The 25,789-nt window shown below is 44.2% G+C and overlaps 2 protein-coding genes and 1 long non-coding RNA gene across 7 annotated transcripts in view; 1 reads left to right on the forward strand and 2 right to left on the reverse strand.

Annotated features, from left to right (window-relative positions):
* The window catches only part of DYNC1I1 (dynein cytoplasmic 1 intermediate chain 1), a 249,924-nt gene that overhangs the window by 218,926 nt on the left and 5,209 nt on the right, over positions 1-25,789 (reverse strand). For 2 of the 5 annotated variants that reach the window (XM_088653899.1, XM_088653902.1), the window contains exon 3: positions 24,010-24,117. The exons of the other annotated variants lie outside the window; for them this stretch is intronic. The gene's annotated coding sequence lies outside the window, so the exon portion shown is untranslated. The remainder of the gene's footprint in view (positions 1-24,009; positions 24,118-25,789) is intronic. 5 annotated transcript variants of the gene reach the window in all.
* Positions 5,378-15,434, forward strand: LOC148684247 (uncharacterized). The gene is made up of 2 exons (XM_088653898.1): positions 5,378-5,510; positions 12,062-15,434. The coding sequence occupies exon 2, from the start codon at positions 12,087-12,089 to the stop codon at positions 14,085-14,087; it is 2,001 nt and encodes a 666-aa protein (XP_088510024.1). The 5' UTR covers positions 5,378-5,510; positions 12,062-12,086; the 3' UTR covers positions 14,088-15,434.
* LOC148684248 (uncharacterized) lies at positions 15,086-15,561 on the reverse strand. The gene is made up of 2 exons (XR_015946353.1): positions 15,424-15,561; positions 15,086-15,160 (listed from the first exon to the last, which is right to left on the reverse strand). It is a non-coding gene; the product is annotated as an uncharacterized LOC148684248 (long non-coding RNA).

The following is a 25,789-nucleotide window of genomic DNA, read 5'->3' on the forward strand; positions in this document are numbered from 1 at the left end:
GAGATGCTGTCTTTATTTGCACAGACAGCACTTGACACATTTGGAAGGCAGCATGAAGGACATCCCTTACATTAGCCAAGTATCATGTTCTGGCAGTTCATCTGTAACATCTATGCTGTCTATGACCTTTTACATATAAACTGTGATAGGTTAGGAAGGAGAAAAAGCACCAATTACTATATGTAATATGAATATGGAAAAGGACAGCATTTAAAGTGGGGTGTGTGATCTATGACCTTTTCACTGCTGGGGACATCAAGCACGTTGACAATCTTGTCAGCTCTGAAACCTGAGGACTCAAGTCAGTCACTAGCTCTCAGACGTAAGCAGGTTGATAGTGTGATCTCACTGACGTCAGTGGGGGTCTGAGCTGCATTAAATGAAAACATGCTATCATAATATCTCCAAGTTATTCCCTTTATTTCTGATTCCCTGAGGTGACTATTGTTGCATATGCAGCCAAACTAGCACCATCCAAGCACAAGAGAGAGATATCAGCAGGTTCGGGGGAGCATTAAAGTTTGCTAAAGTACAAAAACCTAAGGGAGGGACTCTCTGAAACAGCCCACAAAATGCTGGGAGGGGGATTGGGCAGAAAGCTGGGTAGGAGATAGAGATGTGAAGGCCTGAAGAAAATGGGGGGGGGGGGTAGGGGGAAACCTAGATAATTGTTCAATTTTTTATCCTCAGCCTTCGAATCTTTCATGGAAGAGGATGGAATGAAGAATTGCAGAAGAGGGCATGGCTGGCTGGAACAGTGAACAGAGGACTCCACACGACAACATTTAGTCCTGCTTGACTATCTGGATAGAGACCCAGTGTTGTCCTTGTACCATTGTTCTTCCATCTGCGCTGTTCTTCCATCACTTTCCAGCTACTTGCCCTGATTACCAGACTCAGCTCGGAAATCAAGTTGTAAGTTTTGCTCTTCTAAGCCAGAATCCCATACTCACAAAGGCCCAGAGCAAGGAAGAGGTTTGTTGACTTATCTGCAATTTGTTTTTTTAAACTAGAATGGAAAAGATGGGTGCTCAGAAAGACAGCAACCAGAAAGACAGCAAGAGCTGCTGTAATCAGCTGATTGACAGTGCTTGCAAGGGCACAGCCCAGCAAAGCTACGTCTTCATGCCCCACACCTGACAGCAAATATGACATCAGATGTAGGTGTGGCTTGATCAAAACAGCCCAGCAGGCCAAATAGTGGCAGGGCAGAGGTTTTCCACCACTGCTGTATACACTGCATTGCATGAACACACAAAACCACCTCCCTATGTACTGACATAATTGGAAGTTAGCACTCAGCACAAGCTGACTGAAAGCTGCAGCTGCTGCAGATCACAATGTGGAGAGGGGGTTGGGTGAAATTCAAACCTGGGTGTCCCATCGTCAAAGCCAACTCGCTCCAAATGACTTGGAGGTTGCTACTTCCCTCCATCTGTTATTCTATGCCTGTAATTTCTGTTTTCCTCTCCTCCCCTACCTCACAAAAAATATTCAGGAAAATTCCCTCCACAATTTTTACCACCTACATGTAGGGTGGAGAATTCTGGGTGCACCTGTTGATCTAGTTTTAATATTGTTTAATATTATTTTTATTCAATATTGTTATTTGAATAATACAGGCCGAGCCCTTGCTCCTGCCAGTTCTCCTCCCTTGGCTTACTGTTTCCTTTGTTCACCAATATGAGCTAACAAATGTGTTTTGTTCAACATTAAGCAAGCTGAAATTTATCAGAAGAGACTATTGGACAATTTCCCCTCCCTCCCATGAATTCTTAGTAATGCACCACAAATGCACACACACACACACACACACACACACACACACACACACACACCACAGCCATAACCGGGGGGGGGGGGTAGAATCATGGCAAGGCATTTTGCTTAATTCCTTCTCATATTTCCTTCCATAAAGAGCTTCATCTTCACAGCACTCCAAAGTTTAGGAGAGAAACAAGGCTCATGGCCATCCCAAGACATTTCGCTACCTCAGGTGAATGACAAGATGATGCCTCCTCTCATTCCATGTACAAAAAACTGACCAGTCAGCCAAATCTGATTTCAGCGCTAGCAATGGTTCAGCATCAGGGCTGGCCCACCCATTAGGCTCATTGCCTCAGGTGATGGGCTGCAGAGGGGTGACAGACCTGGACCCCCAAAGAGTGCGCCACTCATTGACTCCTGTGCTTGTTACCCATGTGCCGCCTGGAAAGAACAGGACCGCTGCTGCCACTGCCTGCTCCTCTCTGGACTCCTTTTCCCCCTCTGCCACCACCTTCCAGAGCTTCCCTGGGCCACCTCAGGTGGTGGTGGTGCATGGATCAGGCCCAGCTAGTCTAGGGTTCTGTTCTCACAGTGGCTGACTAAATGCTGCAGTGTTTCCCAGCCTGTGGGAAACCAGTAAGCTGGACATGAACTCAAACGCACTGTGCTATGTGAGATGCACATTGATATAGGATGACTATGATTTTAAAGTAATACAATATATCTCCCCATAGTGGGGAGAATTGTGAACAGTGTGCTGTCCAAGTGCTGTTGATAGGCAACTTCCAATACTTCTTCTGCTCTCCCTTCTCAGGGTTCTTTTTCTTTTGTTTAAGTTGGACTTGGGTCCCATCTGCACTATGCATTTAAACCAGTGGCATACAACTATAAACAGTCATAGCTTCCTACAAAGAATCCTGGGGATTGTAGTTTGTTAAGCGGGATGAGAGTTGTAAGAAGACTCCATATTCTCTCAACATAACTGCAATTCCCAGAGTGGTTTAACCATCAATCTCCCTTGCTGGGGAATTCTGGGAATTGTAGCTGTCTGAGGATAATAAGGGTTTGCCTAACAACTCTCAGCGGCCTTAAAAAACTTCAGTTCCCAGGATTCTTTGGGGGAAGTCATGATTTTTAATGGGGTATAACAGTGCTTTAAATGTATGGTGCTGATGTGCCCCTTGGGCGGACAACCCTGCTCATATCTGAAGAAGTGTGCATGCACACGAAAGCTCATACCAAAATAAAAACTTAGTTGGTCTTTAAGGTGCTACTGAAGGAATTTTTTTATTTTACTTCGATCCAGACCAACACGGCTACCTACCTGTAACCCTGCTCATAATCTCTACTAGTCATATGGGCTTCCTTTTCTTTCATTTTCTGCACTCAAAAATATAGTGTATCACAAGAAGCCAAGACAAAATCAGGTGCACAGTGCAAACATGGCCACTAGAGGCTCTAGTGTCACAGAAACCTTTCTTCGCAAACCAAACACTGCCCAAGTCAGCGATTTTAAACACGTTTGAAAGGAAACAGCTGAGAGGAAAAACAGAGAGTCTGCAAAAATCAGCCAGGGATTCCCGCCCCCCCGCCCCCCCCAAAAAAACCCTACGAAGGGCCACATGAATCCAATATCTGCTTGTTTGTCACACTGGAAATTATTTGGATTACATTTTTGTTAAAATGGGATCACTCTTTGGAGGAAAGCTTGTATTCTGAATCAAAGCTGCCACATCTAAGTAGGTACAAATATTTAACATATATTATTAGGCAAGTCAGACCAGTCCAGGGCAATAACAACCAAATATCACAATGAATATTGCCACTGGCTCAGGAGAATGGGAAAGCCCAGTCATCAGGGAGACGGCCACTGCTATCTACAACTTACAGCTACCACTTAGGCCACCACCTCACTCTGCCTAATAGTAGGGCAACCCTGGGGGAACTCCTGTCCCAGTCTGATACATGCAGGGATATATTTAATGCTTAGACACTGAAGTTTTCTGGGGGTTTTAAGATTACAGGAAGCGAGTCTGATATGAGTGTGTTATAAGGGGCAGGGTAAGAGGAATTTGCCCCCATGCATTACGAGACTACCAATGTACAGAGAGGGGACAGTTTAGCCAGAGAGAAGCCATTTTCTTGACTTCATGGTTCAAAAGTCAAGAGAAGCCTATTCTGCCGTATCAAGGTAAATTAATCCCCTGCTGACCCAGACAGTTCCTCCAGACCTCTTGGGAAACACACGCACCCTTTTACATAACCCATTGCTAAATCCTGTCTCACACCCACATGGAAACTTGCATAATCGCACCTCCAGCCAGATAACCAAAAACGATAACGATCACCCATTCTCGGAACTTCCACCCTCCCAAATCCCCGCCTGAGGTGCCCTCCCTTGTACTTTTCATGACCCAGATTCAGCTGAACCATGGACCTTTTTAAGATATATATATTTATCCCTAATAAACTATTCCGTTGTTCCTTTAGTAATGTTATGGTGTCCTCTATCATGTTACCCGATGCATCTCCCTATTCTCTACTCTGTATGAAACTGTATCTATTTACGAAACCGCAATAATATAACCTTGCACTGATACCTTGAACCTTTCTATCAAATTGTACCTGTTTAAAAAATCCTGCCATCCTGAAGAATTAATTGTTTGACTCTACTATTTGCAAAGGTTTCCACTTATGCACCCTTCTAAGCTTTTAGTTCGTTGTCCTTGATAAAATGTTATAAGCTGTCAAACATCGCTCTGAACTGTGAACGTTTTACCGCTGTTAGAATTGTATCCTCTCTGTGTATTATTAGTTACTGTATAATATCTTCTTCTTCTTTAACTTTAAGTGTAGTCTTTTCTCTCTATTGCAAACGTTGAATATTTGTATAAACTTTGTTGCAAGTTAATAGGCACCTCTGTGGCACAACATATTTTACGGACTGTTTCCACTTCTTCTTGATACCACACTGCCACCTAGCCAGTCTAAAAGAGCACGACTCAAATACACACTTTCAGTGAGAACAACAATTTTATTTGATAAACAGGTGTTATCAACAATCTTCCCACATCCGCAGAGTCTTCCTGTCAAACAATAAGGAGACATGCATAATCATTACCTGGACTATCACCATGATATCTTACATCAAGAATTCCATCAACCCCTTTGTCCTCTCGCGATTACCCCCTCCCAGAACCCATTTCCCCACCTTTTATGCAATTCTGTACTATTGGAAATGAAACCTATAAATTTGTGAAGCTTCCTTTGTTCGGGGTCCCTTCACTTCAACTTGCTTGTGTGGACGGATCGCTATTGCAATAGCTTTATTATTTAATTAATAAAGTACCTTGCTTCGTACGTCCTGGTTTGGCCTCTGTTATTTGGTAGGCAGGAGACGCTCAAACTTCGTCTGCCTGCCAGGATACCTGGACTCTTCCTGGGTCAAGGATCCACTTAATTCTAGGACCGTGTAGCTCTGCAAATTTTTACAACAGTTTGGCGACCACTTCGGGGACCCAGTTTTGCCTTGAGCTCCGGGTTCACTGAGGAAGGGGAGCCCAGCGCGCCCTTGCCTCTTTTGCAGGGGGGTAAACCAACCTCAGGACCCGAGGCGCTTGGTAGTAATTGAGAGTCCAAGCGGGACCCCCAGGACGAAGCAACGTTTAAAGGGACAAGGCTGTTTTTTCTTCAGGAACCAGTGGGAAGCTGGAGACAACGGGATTCGACTGAAAGGATCGGTCGTGAGTATTAAAAGGGGACACGCGGTGGGCTGATTACTGCAGCAACTAAAATTCTAAAACTTCACTCTTCACTGTTCTCTCCTTTTCTGTTTCTTATCTTGGGCTCTAGTTGCAGCTAAGCTGTAAAGGCATAAGGGATAAAGAAGAATTAGAGCCTTTGGGATCCGTCCTTTCGTTAAACGAAATACCCAGAAGGACGGACCCAGCTCGCTCCTGCCAATCTGCGCAGGAGTTCTGAGCAATCTACCCAACCTTTTTTCCGTATTCCTCTGCTCTTAATCTTCGGGTGAAGCCGCCCCTAGACACCCCCGATCCCCACCGGGAAGTGACGGGGTTGTTCTAGATCGCAAGGTCACCCGTTCTTTTCAAAAAACCTTCCTTCCAAGGCTAACCACCCGGCATTGCGTGGGCAAGCGTCCAGGGCAGGTAGTCTTTCTATTAGATTGTAAGAGGCAGGAAAGTTGCTGCAGGACCCTAGGCAATTGATGACCAGAAGGGGGTCCTTAGGTATCTAGCTGCACCAGGCCGCCTAGTAGTTAGTGCACGCGAACGGCAGGCAGGAACACCACAAGGACGTGGGGGTGAGTCATAGACTCGGGAAGTTAAGAGTGTCCAGGAACAGGGTCGGGGACCCAGAACTGCAGTATAAAGAGCCAGAATAAACATGGGTGCGCATAATTCAAAGGAATTCCTGTCCCAGACTCCCAGCCGTGGCAAAGCTCAATGGAAGCTTCGCCAAAGTGGGGACTCTGAGGATGAAAGCCCATTACAATTCATATTCGAACATTGGCATGAATTACCTGGGGTGGAAAAACTTGACAAAAATCGGCTAAAAAGACTCTGTCAGAAAGACTGGATCCGCGTCACTGCGGACCATCCAGAGGGGGAAAAATGGATCCCGAGAGGTTCCCTTAATGCCCAGCGAATCTCTGCACTAAGAATAACACTGGAAGACCAATACCCCTTGCAAATTCGATATCTCAACTTATTTGAAAAGGCAAAAATCCTTCTTAAAGGGACTGAAGGTCCAACAACCCCACAAATGCCAGTAATAACGGAAAGGAGTTCAAGACCCCCACCGTACCAGGAAACAATTATAGAAGAGCCGGTAGACCAGCTCTGCAGCCCTGCCGAAGCCCCGGCACCATCTCCTTCTAACGCAAACAGACAACGGGAGGCTGAGGTCCAAGACTCCCGGAGTGCAGTGGAGGGCGGATCTGTAACTCCTGCCATGCCTAGTCTAAGTCCAGCACCTCAGGGCAACCTCGAAGCCCGAATTCCTGCTGAAGTACCCCCCCAGCTAAGTCCTGTTGCTAGCAGAACTCGTAGTCGTGACCCAGAAACCAATTTAGTGGAGCAACTAGTGACAGTTTTATCGGAATTAAAGGGATCGTCCACAAAGGAAAGAGACCCCATAGAAAAGGAACCAGAGGCTACCGAGAAAACCCAGGGACAATATCCCTTAAGGTCAGTCCCAGTTTCAGATGGGACGAACTTCGTCTATTCCCATGTTCCCTTTTTAACCTCAGACCTACTGAATTGGGCTCAGCAGATGTCGACCTTAAAAGACAATCCTGACATGTGCTATCGTAAAATTGCCATTATTTTTTCTACTCATAATCCCTCCTGGGCAGACGTACACATGCTCCTGAATGGTCTTTTTAATGAGCCCGAACGGGAGGAGATCTTAGAGAAAGCAACAGAAGCCCTAAAATTACCTGATGTCCAACTCAATAAACCCGCAGGGATCGAGCCTCTAACTGCAGCCCAACTTAGAACCGAACCAGAATGGGACTATAACACCACGCCTGGGATTTGGTATCTGAAGGCGTTTCGAAAAGCCATCTTACATGGGATAAGGCTCGCGGGAAAAAAATCTACAAATTGGACTAAGATCAGGGAGGTAACCCAAGAACCTGATGAAACTCCCACCGCCTTCTATACCAGGCTAATAACCGCCTTTCGGACATGGGGGGGAATCGATCCTGATACCCCAGACAACCAAGTAGTGGTAAAAAGCTTCTTTAAAGACCAAGCTTGTCCGGACATCAGAAAATTCCTCTCCCTCCAAGTAGCCTATGAAGGGAAACCCATGAGTGAGATCCTCGGGCTTGCGAAAACCATTTATGATGGAAGGGATGAGAAAAAGAAAAAGGAGGCAAGGAAGGAAAAGGAGGACGATGCTAGAGTCCTCGCCTTGGCTTTGAGTGCAGCCAGTACCGCATATAACCCCCAACCTAGTTACCCCTTCAGAAATTCAAAGGCTCCCACACAACCTAGAGGGATGAACGCACATGCAAATCGACAAGCCTCTCCTTACCAAAGGGCTAACAATGTCCAGCATCGAGAGACCACCTCTCAATGCTTTTTCTGCAATCAAATAGGGCATTTCAAGCGAAATTGTCCATTATTCTTAAATACCGTGGCACCAAAACCAGCTCTAGGGATGGGATCCAATGCAGCACAAAACCCTAACCCGATAGCGCCAAACCCTTTCCAGAATCAGCGCCCATTCCAACTACCGCTGGAATTTAACCAGGAGCAAATGCAACCCACTCTTAATTCAGAGACTAACCAATGACAATTAAACGGGGATCCTTCGAACCTTGCCCTGGTTTGCCCGACAATTGCATTATCAGCCCATGACCCCATATGCACAATCACCATAGATGGCCATGAGTATCAGTGTTTACTAGATACAGGGGCAACTTTCTCAACTTTAAACGACAGTCATCTGAGGTCCAGTCAGCAAAAACAACGTATAATGGGCATTGATGGGATCCCCAGGACATGCGCTCTTTCAGAGCCAGCGAAAGTAACGATAGGGCCCCTGACTGCTGAGCACTCATTTCTACTGACCCCGAGCCCTGTCAACCTACTAGGGCGAGACCTACTATGTAAATTACAGGCAACTATAACTTGCAGCACTGAGGGTATCTACCTCCACATGCCAGAAGAGGCGGCAGTCTCCTTTCAAGGCATTTTAAAGGAAGAAAACCTGACTGATTTAGAAATACCAACCCCTCTGATTGACAAGGTACCAGTTCACCTATGGGGAAATACTAATACCTCTGTGGGACTCTTAAAATCGGCAGATCCCGTTGTTATTAAATACCGCACTGATGTCCCATACCCCTCCATCAAACAGTACCCCTTGCCGCAGGAGGCAATAGAAGGATTGAGGCCAATGATACAGGATTTTATGGATCAAGGCATCCTTGTTCCCTGCGTCAGCCCATGCAATAGTCCACTCCTGCCGGTACGCAAGCCATCACCCCCGGGTGCCCCAGTTAAATACAGGCTTGTCCAAGACCTCAGAATTATCAACAACTTTGTGATACCCCGCCACGCCATCACCGCCAACCCTAATACAATTTTGACCGGAATCCCACCAGATAGTACATATTTCAGTGTCATTGATTTATGCTCCGCCTTCTTTTCCATAAGAGTGCATGAGAAAAGCCAATTTCTGTTCGCCTTTACGTGGGAAAAAGGACAGCTGACTTGGACTAGACTCCCACAGGGATATGTAGAGAGCCCAACAATTTTTGCTTGTGCATTGCATAGGGACCTACAAGACCTCTCCTTTCCTGCTGGCTCCTCCCTTTTAATATATGTAGATGACTTGATAATTTGCTCCACCTCCGCAACTAATTGCCACATGGACACCGTCCATCTACTAACCGCCCTTGCCGACAAGGGCCACAAGGTCTCACCAAAAAAACTACAATATTGCCAAACTGAAGTAAAATACTTGGGCCACATAATTGGCCACGGAACAAGAGCTTTGACAACTGAAAGAGTAGATGCTATAGCTAAGGTTCCCCTGCCAAAGACCAAGAAACAGCTCCGCGGGTTTCTAGGAATGAGCGGATTTTGCAGGTCATGGATCCCAGGGTATGGAGAATTAACCAAACCCCTTGTAAAGATGACTAATAAGGACGAACCAGAACCCCTTGAATGGTCCAAAGAAAGCCTACAAAATTTTGAAACTATCAAAAGGGAACTGAGGTCCGCTCCAGCCTTAGGATTGCCAGACTACCGTCTCCCCTTTTCGCTGTTCGTGCATGAACAGAAAGGGGTAGCCTCCGGAGTTCTGACACAAACCTTCAGAGGCCAGGAACGTCCTGTCGCCTACTACAGTATTCAATTAGACCCGGTAGCTAAGGGGACTGTAGGTTGCCTCAGGGCAATTGCTGCCGCTGCGGAATTAGTGGACAGAGCCCTAGAAATCGTTCAAAATCAAGAACTAATCCTAAATGTACCACATGCTGTAGCCACCTTGTTAAACTTACGAAACTGTCAACATTTTAGTAACGAACGACTAAATCAGTACGAAGCTGCCCTGCTCACACCATCCAACGTGCGCATTAAAAGAGTCAATACCCTAAATCCAGCCACCCTACTGCCTCTGCCCGACGACGGGACCCCCCATCACGATTGCACCTTAGCAGTCCGCTTGGCCGAAAGGCCACGGGAAGATTTAGACCACCTTCCCTTGGAAAACCCAGATATCTCAATCTTTACAGATGGAAGTTCCAAGGTCGTGGCTGGAACAAGACAAACTGGGTACGCTGTGGTAACACACGACACCATCCTAGAAGCTGCACCTATAAACCCGCGCTACAGTGCGCAGGCAGCTGAGCTTATTGCCCTTATCAGAGCTTGCGAATTGAGTGAAGGCAAGCGCGTAAATATCTATACTGATTCCAAATATTGTTTCGGACTGGTACACGCTACGGGTACCCTCTGGAAACAGAGGGGATTCCTAACAGCTGCAGGAACACAAATCTCTCACGCACCGCTAGTGAAAAGACTAATGGACTCCATACATTTCCCGAAGGCCATCTCAGTAATACACTGCAAAGCACACACAAATGGCACGGACTTTGTCTCCTTAGGGAATAGTATTGCGGACGCCGCTGCCCAGAAGGCAGCGGCCATGAGAGGGGAAATGTATGAAAATGAATTTCAAGCCATCTTAGTTCCAGCCGATGTAGACTTCAATCGAATGTATCGCACCGCTAGTGTAGAAGAAATAAGCTCATGGCAACAACTGGGGGCACACCAAAGGGACAATGCGTGGGTTTTGCCGGACGGACGTCTAGCAATGCCTAAAGCCTGGGTACCCCGCCACCTCCGGGTTTTACACAATTTCACACACTGGGGAGCAAACCGCCTAGCAGACAGCATCCTTAGGCATTGGTATGCCCCAGGTGCACACCAATTTGCGAAGGCAGTATCCAAAAATTGCACCATCTGCGCCGGATTCAACCCAAAACAAGAACCACGCAAACCACCAGGGTCTAGACCTTGGGCATATATACCCTTTGAAAGCCTACAACTAGATTTTGCAGAACTCCCGAACTGTATGGGGTTTAAACAATTACTTGTCATAACAGACCGACTTTCAGGTTGGCCAGAAGCTTTTCCATGCAAACGAGCAAATGCTCAAACCGTTGCCAAAATCCTCATGCAGGAAATAATTCCCAGATACGGAGTTCCACGTCGATTAGACTCTGACCGTGGGACACATTTCGCTGCAGAGGTAGTTCAGTCTGTCACCAAGGCATTTGGAATTAAATGGGAACTCCACACCCCGTACCATCCGGCCTCTTCAGGTCAGACGGAGCGGATGAATGGACTTATAAAAACCCAATTGGGAAAAATCTGTAAGGCTACCGGGCTAAAATGGATAAATGCTCTTCCGTTAGTCCTACATAATATTCGTAGCCAGCCGAGAGGACTCTTGAAACTATCTCCCTATGAACTCCTGTTCGCCAGACCCTCCCCGACTCATACCACCCAACTCCCCGTCTCTGAGCTAGAGACTGGGGAAAACGAACTGACTGTATATGTTACACAATTACAACGACAACTAAAGAAACTACACCATTATGCAGCAACCTGTCAGAATGTTCCCCTTGATGTCGATGCTCACTCCTTCACGCCTGGACAGTGGATTTGGGTTAAAACTTACAGGCGAGCCACCTTACAACCCCAGTGGGAAGGACCCTACCAGATTCTCCTGACGACCCCAACTGCAATCAAGGTCTCTGAACGTTCTGCCTGGATTCATCACACCTTCTGTAAGTCCGCACCAAACCCCAACGACCTGGGTGACGTTGCAAGGACCTCCCCATCTTCCATCAACTCCACCGAAGACACCGTCCCACTCGACAATCCCGCGCCAGCCATCGAATCCCCCCAAGACCCTCCCGAGGAACCCACCTCGATCCCAATAACAGCCAAGGAAGGTGACCAAGGAGACCTGGAGAAGTGGATGTCAAAGATCCTTGTAGTACCTGAACCAGACGACCCAGATCATCCACCCATACGAATGCAGTTCCGGAAACAGAAATGCCACGACACCGGGAGCGGGACCTGAAACCCCAGTTTTTGTTTTACCTTCCCTTTCTCATACCACCTTCCCAAAACCCAACCCAGTTTTCCCACCCTCCTCCCTTATCTTTCTCAAACCCAAAAACCACCACCCCCTCCCTTCCCTAACTGTATCGTGTCTGTCGAGTTCTTTCTTTATTTTTATACAGATTTTCGCCTCTGCCAACCCGTGAGATGGACCGGACCCTGCTCCTGGGATACTGTCTCGCCTTCATCACCTACGTCGCAGCCCAGCAGCTCAATTGTGGAGAAAATCCTTCTGAGTTCTTCTTCCTGGATCATCGGACCGTCGACTCCTCTGACCCTACTTCCTTGAACAACCTTGGAGACTTCAAATTCTGCCTTCCCGGAACTAAGAGGTGGCTACCACATGCCTTTCGACCCCAACTGCGAGGCACCCAAACCTGGGAATTACTTATAAGGTCTGCCTCCTTCTCTATATTGGGACGTGCTTTCTTTACCCTTGACCATTCCTGGAACCGGTTAACTTGCCACAATGGAACTTCTCATCAGACCCAATGGGGCACCACTATTAAGACTTTTGACCCCGCAGAACAAGGACAAGGACTTTGGGGGGAATACACGGACTCTATGCATTATGACTTTTGGACTTATGGATTCATGTGTACCAATCCATCCACTGCTACGACCATTCAAGGTATCTGCGTTCGAAAATTTTGTTGTATATGGGACATAGGGACGGCATCAACCTGGGAAGGAAATAGGTATGTCGAGGGATGGTTACACTCAGTTGGAGGTGGGGCTAGTACGGAATGGGACCATGTAGGACCCCAGAGATGCGGGGGAGTCTCAACTGACCTACACTTACTCCACCGACAGGACCCTTTACAGCCCCTCGGCACTGCCCCTAGAAACGTCAACCTTACAGGACTTCCCTTGCCCCCGCGCATTTCCGATATCTCTGCATGGCAAAGTAATACGTACGTCCAGCTCCTTCAGCGGGCCGCCCATGCCACGAATTTAACTGACTGCTGGATCTGCACCCATATCCCATCCCACATAGAGCAGGGAGTGCCTTTCGTTGCAAACCCCCTCACCCTCCAACAGTATAAGAGTACCTACCTCCTGAACCGGAACCTTACTTTCTTAAAGCCCACTTCACAGTATATATACCTGAGTGGTGAGTCCCAAGGACCCATTTGTAGAGAATTTACAGGAACTGGAAGCCATGTGGGTTCTAGCAAATGCCCCGTTACGATCTTAATAAACCCCGGAGAGGACCTCACCTTAGTCAGGAATCACACGCATTCCCGTTCTTACCCTGATCTCAAGTCTGCCCTGACAGCCGTCTTGTTCCCGTTCATTCAAGAATCACCCATTGACGGTCTCATAGAAGCCTTTAGCACCGGACGAATTGGGAAACCCCTCAGCGGGCTATTCTGGCTCTGTTCCTCCCGAGGTTATACGTGGGTCAGTATTCACATGAGAGGATCCTGCTTCCTCGGCCACATACACCCAGGGTTCCGGGTAACCCAGGACTTACCTACCGGCCGCTTGAGAAACAGGAGGTCCCCGACTACCCCGTTAAAACCTAAGGCAAAGGCAGAGACCTGGCTCCGCGCAGTGTTCCCAGCCTATGGGGCTTTCTCGAACCATATGGACATCTTAAAACTAACGGATATTTTGTTGCGGTTCATCAATGAATCTGAGGCCGCCACGCTAGCAGTGTTAACAGAACTCACTCAGGTCCGATCCCTCTCTATTCAGAACCGCTTGGCTCTTGATCTCCTCCTGTCAGCGCAGGGCGGGACCTGTAAGCTCATCGGGGCGGAGTGCTGTATGTATGTATCCGATCAGACCCTGAATATAACAGCACACCTCCGAGCCATCGATTCCCTAACAAAAGATCTCCACGAGGTGCAGAATGAAGGGGTCTCAGACTGGGATATCTGGTCGTGGCTTCCCAATGCCTCCTGGCTCAGGGAAATCGTGAAAGGCACCCTTTTTCTAGCTCTATCTTTGATCCTCCTCCTTACCTCCCTTTGCTGTTGCCTCCAATGTTTCCCGGCTATGTTAACTCCCCGCAGACAAAAGCCCTCCCCAACCTCCTTTCAAGCTCCGTTATGTCCTTCCCCTGAGTTCCCCGAGATAGTACCGATGTTCCACCTTGGGAGTGGGGAGTACATTACCCCGGTGTGCGGAAATAATTTTTAATTACTTAAAAATTAATCCGCAGAGAGGGGAAATGTTATAAGGGGCAGGGTAAGAGGAATTTGCCCCCATGCATTACGAGACTACCAATGTACAGAGAGGGGACAGTTTAGCCAGAGAGAAGCCATTTTCTTGACTTCATGGTTCAAAAGTCAAGAGAAGCCTATTCTGCCGTATCAAGGTAAATTAATCCCCTGCTGACCCAGACAGTTCCTCCAGACCTCTTGGAAAACACACGCACCCTTTTACATAACCCATTGCTAAATCCTGTCTCACACCCACATGGAAACTTGCATAATCGCACCTCCAGCCAGATAACCAAAAACGATAACGATCACCCATTCTCGGAACTTCCACCCTCCCAAATCCCCGCCTGAGGTGCCCTCCCTTGTACTTTTCATGACCCAGATTCAGCTGAACCATGGACCTTTTTAAGATATATATATTTATCCCTAATAAACTATTCCGTTGTTCCTTTAGTAATGTTATGGTGTCCTCTATCATGTTACCCGATGCATCTCCCTATTCTCTACTCTGTATGAAACTGTATCTATTTACGAAACCGCAATAATATAACCTTGCACTGATACCTTGAACCTTTCTATCAAATTGTACCTGTTTAAAAAATCCTGCCATCCTGAAGAATTAATTGTTTGACTCTACTATTTGCAAAGGTTTCCACTTATGCACCCTTCTAAGCTTTTAGTTCGTTGTCCTTGATAAAATGTTATAAGCTGTCAAACATCGCTCTGAACTGTGAACGTTTTACCGCTGTTAGAATTGTATCCTCTCTGTGTATTATTAGTTACTGTATAATATCTTCTTCTTCTTTAACTTTAAGTGTAGTCTTTTCTCTCTATTGCAAACGTTGAATATTTGTATAAACTTTGTTGCAAGTTAATAGGCACCTCTGTGGCACAACATATTTTACGGACTGTTTCCACTTCTTCTTGATACCACACTGCCACCTAGCCAGTCTAAAAGAGCACGACTCAAATACACACTTTCAGTGAGAACAACAATTTTATTTGATAAACAGGTGTTATCAACAATCTTCCCACATCCGCAGAGTCTTCCTGTCAAACAATAAGGAGACATGCATAATCATTACCTGGACTATCACCATGATATCTTACATCAAGAATTCCATCAACCCCTTTGTCCTCTCGCGATTACCCCCTCCCAGAACCCATTTCCCCACCTTTTATGCAATTCTGTACTATTGGAAATGAAACCTATAAATTTGTGAAGCTTCCTTTGTTCGGGGTCCCTTCACTTCAACTTGCTTGTGTGGACGGATCGCTATTGCAATAGCTTTATTATTTAATTAATAAAGTACCTTGCTTCGTACGTCCTGGTTTGGCCTCTGTTATTTGGTAGGCAGGAGACGCTCAAACTTCGTCTGCCTGCCAGGATACCTGGACTCTTCCTGGGTCAAGGATCCACTTAATTCTAGGACCGTGTAGCTCTGCAAATTTTTACAACAAGTGCAACCACACACATCACGCTAAACCCAGAAGTGACCCAAGAAGTCACAGGAACATCACAAAAAGGGGCAGAATGGGGTGGGGTACATTGGGAGTTGCCTGTACTTCTTTGACACAAATTATCCATTAAGTTAACTATGGCAGTACTCTGCCACAAATCCTACATTTTAAAGGTTCTCATAGGCCAGGTGGAATCCTATTGGCTCCTTGTATCACCTGACAATTGTTGGCCTAGTAGCAGCAGCAGCAGCAGCAGCAGCACATTGTGGCCAAGTGTGTCAGACTAGTCCTAATTCCGCTATGAAATTTGTTTATGAAAATGATTTAGGAAAAATCTCAAATTGTGACAAAGCCATTGTCTAATGGGGAGAGGTACAGTATAAGTTCTGAAGATGTATTGTTCTCAGTAAATATTTCAGCAAACTTGGAAGTTTGTGGATAGATGGATAGGGTAGCAAAATGCACTGGAACCAGTGTGTAAATCAAGGGCAGTCAACAGGGGTGCTCTACAGATGTTGTTGGACTACAATTCCCATCATCCCTAACCACTGGACATGCTGCCTGTGGCTGATGGAAGTTGGAGTCCAACAACATCTGGAGGCACCACATTTGTTACCCCTGACCTAGGCAGAATAGGGCAGTGAGGCAGAAACACAGCACTGGGGGGGGGGGCTAGGAAGAACCCTCCCTGACAAGAAACTTCATAGATCAGAAACAGTACATTCCACTCAGCATCTTTGCAAATTGTGAGCATAAAATTCTGACATTATTCTTTGCCTCCAGGTCTGGAACATCTGTTTGTTTCAATGTTACACTGTTCTCTCTCTCTCTCTTCAGGAAGCATTGTCATAACGTAACACTACATACTGCTTTTCTGTGGCTCCCCAAAGCACATTCTTAATAACACCTATTTGAGGTGAAATGGGATATTGCTGACAAGGCTCCCCTAGGAGTTAGATTTTGGTCTGCTTGAGCTCATACTTGTGATTTCATGCCATTTGGCTTTATTAGGTTTTCCCCTAATGGAAGGCATATCTGTTTACACTTATCCTGCTTGAATGAAGATGAGCTGCCTAAGAGGTACCGTAGTTGTTTTCACACCTGTTTCCCTTTGCTATGGTCGTGAAAGGTTAAAAATAGAACACAGAATGAAACTCATCGTGATACTTATTTACTAATGCTTTGTGTGCTATCAGACAGGCACCTGATCCTGTATATGTATACAGTATAATTGCAACTGAATAGATATCAGCTTGATGAAATGTAGCTACAGTTGCACTGTGTGTAAAGCCAGTGAGCAAACCTACACTTCTGTTTTCAGATAGGTAGCCGTGTTGGTCTGCCATAGTCAAAACAAAATAAATAAAATAATCCCATATTAACTGCTTATTGCAATAGACAGAGATGCAAGGTGACACTGACAGAGGTGTTGTGCCACCATCATGATGCAACAGCAAGGTTCTGGAACAATGCCACAATATTATTCCAAGCAGAACTGATGATTACTACTTAAAATACTTAATAGAGGACAAGGAATCAGAGATTACCTTAAAAGTGGCTAAATTCTGTGCTGCTGCTGCTGCTGCTGCTGCTATAAAATTAAGGAGACAAGCTTTGAATGAATCTAATGGCCAATGTCTTAATATGTTTTAAATTAGCAGTCAAGGTTTTAATTTATATATTTTAGCTGTTTTGTATCTGAATTATTTATTGTGTATCAGCTCATAGGGCTTACTTTTAATCTATTTATACTTGTATGCTCTCTGTTGTTGTATATGTTTGCATTCTGGTCAGTGACCGAAATAAATTGTTGGAATTGGACCCAGAGGCTAATTAGCAGTCAGTGCAGTCAGGCCCGGGTTGGTGTTATGTGATTCATTTATTCATCATTACCATAGGGACATACATTCAATATTTACCGGTATCACTACAATCATGCAATGAACCCCGAGAAGATCTGATGACCACTACTTAAAATATCTAATAGATATTTTATATCTATTATAGAGGACAGGGAACCAGAGATTACCCTTAAAAGTGGCCAAATTCTGTGCTGCTGCTATAAAACTGAGACAAGCTTTGCTGCTATAAAACTGAGACAAGCTTTAATAAATCTAATGGCCAATGTCTTACAGGCATATTTTAAATTAGCAGTTAAGGCATTAACCTACATATTTTAATTGTTTTATATCTGTATTATTTACCGTGCTCTAGCTTATAGAGCTTAATTTTAACCTATGTATATTTACTGTACATGTTCTCTATCACTGTATATGTCTGTATATTTCTGATCTGTGACTAATAAATTGATTCATTCATGCCACGACTTTACACCTTCCATAGCAATCCTTGCACCCAATCATGTAAGGCTTCTTTGTCAGTATAGATGCTCATGAAATCTGGTCCCTAGAGACAACAGGAAGTTCCTGGAGTTTCAGTCTAAAGGGCCAGTGCCAGTGGTTCCTAGCATAGAATATCAAAGGTAAAGTACTGTAAAGATAAAGGGACCCCCGACCGTTAGGTCCAGTTGCAGACAACTCTGGGGTTGCGGCGCTCATCTTGCTTTACTGGCCAAGGGAGCCGGCATACAGCTTCCGGGTCATGTGACCAGCATGACTAAGCCGCTGCTGGCGAACCAGAATAGCGCACAGAAACACCGTTTACCTTCCCGTCAGAACAGTACCTATTTATCTACTTGCACTTTGATGTGCCTTTGAACTGCTAGGTAGGCAGGAGCAGGGACCAAACAACAGGAGCTCACCCTGTCGCGGGGATTCGAACCACCAACCTTCTGATCAGCAAGCCCTAGGCTCAGTGGTTTAACCCACAGCGCCACCCGCATCCCAGCACAGGAGTAGCTGGGTAGGTGGTGGTGGTGGTGGTTGTATAATTTTTCATACAGCTGGGTGGTTTCAAAATGGAGCGTCTCCTCGTTGCACATCAGCATAGTATAGCTGTAATTCTTACATTAGTTTGCAGTAGAATGCAAAATGTGGAGAAAACAGATGAAAATTGCAGTTTTTCACAAGGGAGCTGTACAAGGTTGCTAGATCAACCCTCAGTATCTCAGACCCTGAGATTTCTGGGCCCAATCCTGGAAGCTGGTGGCTGCCCCTGGTGAAGTCACAGGGGTGGGCCCTGCAGATTGAGGTTAAATGAGAGGAATTGAGAAGAGTATGTGTACACACAGAGAGGGGGGTGTATGCTATCATTTGTAGCTAGCTCCTACCAGGCTGAAGCTTGTAAGCTGCACTCACAGTCGACTTAATAATATACATTTTTTTAAGGCACTCTTGACCACCTAGAGCTTCAAGCCTTCACCTGCCACCTGGAGGGGGTCAAACCGGAGACTTCAGGCTGGACCTGGAAGTCTGGCAACCCTGGAGTTGTGCATGCAGCATCCTGCAGATGAGGAACAATCCATGCAGAACACACAAGAGGAGTTAACGAAAGTGAGGTGTGCACTCAGCTTTCTTGTGTATCCTTATTACTGCCACAGGAAGCAGCTTATATTTTCCATTTGCACATTCTGATTGCTGCTGCATTAACCTTTGCTGTCACTAATGTTTAACGGATATAATTTGTCTGCAAAATTAATTTCTGCAAATAAATGAGTTATTTTTAATATTCAACACACACTATGAACAAAGAGGGGGGAGATAAAAGAGGGAATTGGAAATAGCTGAGTTAAATTGTTATTTCAAGGCTTACATACTGCGGTGTCACTTCCTCTCTCTTTATGCCAGTGATAAAGCGAATGAGTTTCCTGACTCATATTTAATGGGTGCTCAAACTGCTGTGGATTACAAATGTGTAATCTTTTCATATAGGAATCATTGGTATTTGCAAAGTTGCTACTGTAGCCTACACAGCAGTAATAATTTTCATAACCAATACCATTTCTTGTCCAGACTGGTGGCGTCAGCAGATATAGCAACACTTAACTGCCCTTTGAAAGTAGCTAACGCTTTAAAAAGCAAAGTACACTATGGCAGCAAATCCTGCCTATCCTGGAAAATTTGCAACCTTTGGCCAATCTGAATAATACTGTATTGACAGACACAAGCCCATGTACATCAGTGATACCTCCTTTACAATGAAAAATCTAAAAGGTTCAATAATTTCAGGTTGTTTGTCTCCTGGAGGTATTAACAGAAAGAACCTTGTGGTTTCATTTAAATACAAAATAAAAAATCTGGTTGTTACTTTTGCTAAATTACTCCCGGCTTCTATCTCCACAAACAAGCAGATTTGACCCCGTCTACCAGTTTCATCAGATACCTTTTCCTTTTCCTGGTAAGATAGCCTTACCATTACTGCAATGTGGATTTGTCATTTTTATAATATTTTGCATCAATTGGAGGGGGGAATGCTTACACTTTACCTCTCAAATGAACTGCTTTCTCATCACATACAAGGAGTTTGCTAAATGTTGGATTGTAAGACTCCACATGGTAGAACACATGCCCTGCTTTCATGTTGGAATTTATAACTCCCTGTTTGATTAAAATAATATGCGTCCTTTAAAAGTCACCTACCTAATACTATAGGTCTTCTTTTCTTAACATGGCCTTTTGATTTACCCTCTTGCCACATGGCTCCCTCATGCAGGAAAAGTACTACGTGCAGACGTAGTTTGTCAAATGGCATGCCTCACTATTTCTTAAAACCTCCAATCAAGCAGCTGAGTGCAAGTGGTCTAATATTAGCCTGTAAGCACCATAATAATCAACTCGCTGACGTCTACTAGGTCTAGCATAAGGTTCTTCCCAGATTAGTTGAAAGGACACTTGAACATCTAATGGGTTCAGAATGTACTAAAACAAATGGGTCTAAATTTCCATTAATAAATGTAAAGTGGAGATTAACAGAAGACTTATAATCAGAGATGGAAAATTCTGGATAGTCTCACTTAGAACAGTAAGGGATTAAAATGAGAACTGAATAAATGTGAAAGGTTTTAAAGTGGAAAGCTAATTTGCTCCATAATTAGTCGAGCTGTGACCAGGAATTAATTGGAGCCATAACAAGGTCTAAACACCGAACATTTAGATATTTTTAAATCTCCCTACATTGTATTTACAATTTCTCAGCATTCAATCACACTTCAGTGTAAACAAAAAAACAAACAGAACCCATGTACAGTAGTGCTGATTTGCAAATGCAGAGGTGGCCCTATGCAGATGGGAACAAGTTGGATACTCTGGCTATCACAGTGAGCAAGTGTCCAGGTCATCTGGTTACAGCCTCCCCTGCTATATTTAAATTATAGAAATTCATTCTATAATTCATTTTTCAGGTTGTGACCTGGAAAAAAATCTATCCTTGTTCTTTATGTTTGCATCAGCAGGGGCAGTCTACTGGTCCTTGCTGATAGACTTATGCCACCAATTATCTCAATAGGATTCCCATGCAGCCAGAGCCATCCAAATGAAAATGCATTGCTCAGCACTAGTTGGTAAACATTGCACTCAATATTTCTGCAGAGCAGCCTTAAAGAGGAAGTTTTATTTAAAAAGAGTGAGCCATAATGGATGCACAAAAACAGGTATGACGCATGTTTGGATAAGGGCAAGGAGTCATGTTTCCCTGTTAGGAAATGTGCTTAGCTTTTAAGACACTGTTTATAAATAACAACCTTGAGAAGTTCTAAAATACATAAGGATGCCTTCATTTTGTTTGGCAGCCTAACTTTTTGTTTGATGCATCCATTTTTTTAAAAAAAAAATTAAATCTAAGGTCATTAAAAAGTACAGGAAAGGGATGATATAAATTATGTCTTGACTGCCTTACAATAAAAGTCAGCAAACAAAGGTCAGATGCAGTAAGCTTTCATAATCACACTCTTCATGGGTTTCCTTAAAGTTCATTATTTTTAACATACCACTTCACAGGTTACTATATCAAAATGAATTGTTACTCAGCAAGAGTGAATTGGTGCTTGTCCTATATAATCTTGTTGTGTTCTCTGAGAATCTCCTCTACTTTAAGGTCTTTAGGTGCATCATTTGAAATGTCAACTGACTGCGAAGGACTGACATTATCTGACTGTTCCAGTTTTGTTGGTGCATTATACTTATTTAAGTATAGTCAAGCATGCTAGAAGCCTTTGCTATGTGATGCTCTCTCCATCAAAATATGATAGAGACGGAGAAAGATAGATAATATCATGTCTTGCATCGGGCCAAACATTTTACTATAGCAAACAACAATCTTAGAAGCTTCTAGAAAGGTAATTTATTTATTTGTTTTGTAAAATTTATAAACCACTTAAGAAATCTCCAACTTATTACCCAAATAAACAATGCTTGAAAAAGCATGAAAAGGTTATTAACATAACCTATCAATACTGTCAAATAAGACAAAAACAATACAATAAATATCCCTTTGTCAGTACTTCAGTGAAATAATCCAGACAATACACAACAGGGGAAAATCAAAATTAAGGGGCCAAAAATAAAAATTAAGTTCAGCCACACTACTAGTGCCAGTCTTGCTAAACTCCAAAGCCACATCAGCCTGGCTAACTCAGAGGAGGTGAGGCCTTCTCACCAGACTGAACAATTCACAAGGTGGTCATGCTTGCATCAGTCTTCAGCCCACACACAGCTCATTGTACCCGACACTTGCCATATGGACAGGCAAGGGATCCATGTAGGCTGTGCATGGAAAATGATTTTTATAACTTTTTTCCTCCATTTGGACCTCTGGTAAAAATATTTAAATTTTAAATGCAGGTACATTGGGTATTTAAAAAGAGGTTTGTGGATGTTCCAAATGGGTCAAGTAAACTGTTCCACAACCAGAGAAAAATGCAGAAGTCTGCCTCCTGTTTACAGAAGATGAATGTTTGTGTTATAAAATAATATTGGGGGGGGGGTTGCAGGACACCATTACTAATGAACAGAGAGGGGTGACCGAACCTGACAGCTGCAGTTACCCAGAATCCCTCGCAACACCACCTTCTTCGCCTCTGCTCCACTCCAGAGACCCGCACCCCTCCCGCTTGGACTCAACCCTGCCTTAAGGAAGGCTTAAGGATCAGCATATGCGCACATTTCCACATGACTAGCAACTTGGGATCCATAATTCGCTGTCAGTGGTATCTCATTCACAATGGAAGACTCCTCTGAACAAAAGACAGTGATCAACTCTTATGAAAATGTTAATTTCTCTTTGTGTTTAGGAATTCACACCTGGGAGGGGTGATAGGAGGACTAGGAGAGGTGTCAAAAGTGCTCAGATTTCTACCTTGAACCCTCCTTTTTTGTGAGGTATTGATTACATAGCTGTGATGTAGGAATGATGTATTGGGGGTGTTTCTTGGTGATGGGGAAACTGATAAAAGTGGAGGTTCTCTTTTGTTCTGGGTTCCTTCCTTGTTCTCCTGTGTGAGGGGAAGGACCCTGTTGCAACAGCAAATAAAGGCTTTGCTTCTCAAACTTCTCTGGTTGGCCTCTGTTATATATTCTCCGACCGATGGAGAACCCAATAAGGCTCTTGTGTACCCCATAAGGGAATAAGAGCAGATTTTGCTTAGAACATTTGTTACCGCAAGTTTATTCTGGAGGCAGACACATTTTTTCCCATCTAGGCTTAGTGCAGTGGGGAAGCGATCCAAATACTGTATTCTGACTTCTACGAAATATGAGAAGCAAGGAGGATGTTGTTCAGTGCCTCTGCAGCTAGATATGACCTTTCCCCCACTAAACTTGAGCTGTGGAGGCAATGCAAAGTATCTCAGCACTGCCACACACCAAATGGAAAGTCTTTGTTCACAGCTTCGTGAACTTTCCCCTACTAAACTTCACATTGAGATAAAATGTCTTCCGCATCCAGCAAGCTGACAAAGCTGTTTAATTGTGCATTATAGGTTATCAATAGGGGAAAGTTGGATTAACTACAGCTCTAGTTGGTTTTTTTATTTCACTGTATTTTAAAGTCTGTATAGAAAATTTTACAGGGAGGTGAGGGTTACTGAACAGCTTCATGGCGTGGAAAAATTAAATATGTAACTCCTGTTGAAATGTTCTGAGGGTAGAATGGCTATGATCAAAGTCAACAAAACAGGATTAGCAAATCTACAGATTCTTTCTTTCTTCATGATTCCTTTCCAAGTTTTGGTTGACCATTACAAGGAAGGACATTTATGAAAAACAACTCCAACCCTGTTGCCACCCCGATGTTTATACCCATTTGCAGATCAGCAGCCCATACCCTGCAGGCAGATTGAATAAACTTTAACCAAGCTAATCCAAACAGCTTTCTCTGCCAATATAATCATGTCAAAAAAAAGCAGCTAATGTTCTTATTTTTAAATTTTAATGCTTTGTTAAATCTCTTGATTAAGGCTGCAATCCTATGCCCATGTAAATTCAATGGGACTTGATTCTGAGCAGATAGGTACAGGATTGCACTGCTACAGCATGTTTACCTACCGGTATTAAGATCAATGGGATTTAGTGCCAGGTGGGTATAGGATTTCAGCCTTAGCGACTTTTGTTTTTGTCAACACTGCTGCTAGGGAGACAGAGCTTCACAGCTGTCTGAGGATTCAAAAGGGGGAGAGTAAATTTAGAAAATGTTAGGAGTCAGTGGAAAAACAAGCACAGTGAAACAAATAGGTCTAGCAAGATAAGGCTAGTTAGTGATAAAGCCGGCAGATAACTTTGAGAAAAAATGCCATTATGGCAACCCTTGCCCATGGGTTTTATTAAGCATGCTGTTTTATTAAGTTCAACCACTTGCCTTCTGAACTTACACCTATTTTCTAAGAACACAGCTTAATGGAACTTAAGCCCTTATGTTCTCCCAGCTGCCCCAATTTACCAGGACCACTGAGCCACCCGTGTCCCTATAATCGCCTTTGACTGGACTTAACTGTCCAGGGGTCATTTACCTTTACCTTTAATTTACCAGGAACATTCCCCATTTCTTGGCTTTAATCAATCACTGACACTTCTTTCCCCTTTTGTGCCTTGTTAAAAATTCTGCAAGTGTGAATGTCTCAGGTTGTCATTCTGCAGTGTTCACCTTCTTTTCCAAGCTCTCTATAAAATGTTGTTTCTTGTGCATAGTACATGAATGCAGCATACAGCTCACGAGAAGAGGCTGCAGCCTTATGTAACAGGGGTAGGCTTGCTTGATGATTCTTACTATGGGAAAGTACAGTTAACCTGTATGCCCTTATTTTTATCTGTGGGTGCTTACAGATGGGTGATTATTGTGGGATGTGTGCTAACTGCGCATGAAGTACACACGACACCATTGGCATGAAAATGCCAGCCCATATTTCCCCCCAATTTAATTCCATTTACTATTTCAAAGATATAGTAGAAAGGTTATTGCCACCAACCTGTTTTGTATATCTAAATGACCCATTTACAATATTAAGCCCCCATCTTGGGGCAGCTTAATATTTGGTGAGCATGTATGTAAATCAGCAAGCAAGTGTTCTTAGGAGTGCAGCCGTAATACCAAAGCTTGCATTACACTTGGCCTTTATTCACGAATTAATTTGATTAGGAGCTCAGGCAGAGGGCCTTCTCGGTAGTAGCGCCTGACCTGTGGAACGCCCTCCCAGCAGATGTCAAGGCAATAAGCAACTATTTTACTTTTTAAAGACAACTGAAGGCGGCCCTGTTTAGGGAAGTTTTTAATGTTTGTTGCTGTATTGTTTTTAATATCGGTTGGAAGCCGCCCAGAGTGGCTGGGGAAACCCAGTCAGATGGGCAGGGTATAAATAATAAATTATTATTATTATTAAAATTCCTTGCTGAAAGGATCAGCTCCTTTAGTAATTGGCTTACTGGTATGTTCTACGATTTTTCTTTGCTTTTATTCAGAGGGAATTCAGTGCTTGATATACAGTATATTATATGTACAAGTATCTCAGGTGGTACTTGGGCCTGGAAAAACTCCAGTTTTTCTGCTGACTTTTGGGCATCAGGATGGGAGTATTTTGCACTTCATGCAGGGGAGGGTTGCCCTCTGCAAGGAAGCAGAGCAAAAAAACAAAACAAAAAAACCCAACCACGACGGCCTTGCAGAGAAGAGGCATTAGAATTCAGACTAGCTGGGTACATAAAGAAAGGAGAGGGAAACCAGTATGGGGGGGTGGGACCTTGAGAAATACAGCTAGAATTGGAGCAACTTCTACCTCATCATCAAACTGATTCTTCACAAGTCTACACAGCAGGTTCACTTTCTGAACACCAC

The sequence above is a fragment of the Zootoca vivipara genome, chromosome 11 (genome assembly GCF_965207765.1).
Source record: "Zootoca vivipara chromosome 11, rZooViv2.hap1.1, whole genome shotgun sequence".
NCBI classification, from domain to species: Eukaryota; Metazoa; Chordata; class Lepidosauria; order Squamata; family Lacertidae; genus Zootoca; species Zootoca vivipara.

Coding starts and splice junctions, on each gene's coding strand:
- LOC148684247 (XM_088653898.1), top strand. CDS start 12,087: ATGGACCGGACCCTGCTCCTGGGATACTGTCTCGCCTTCATCACCTAC.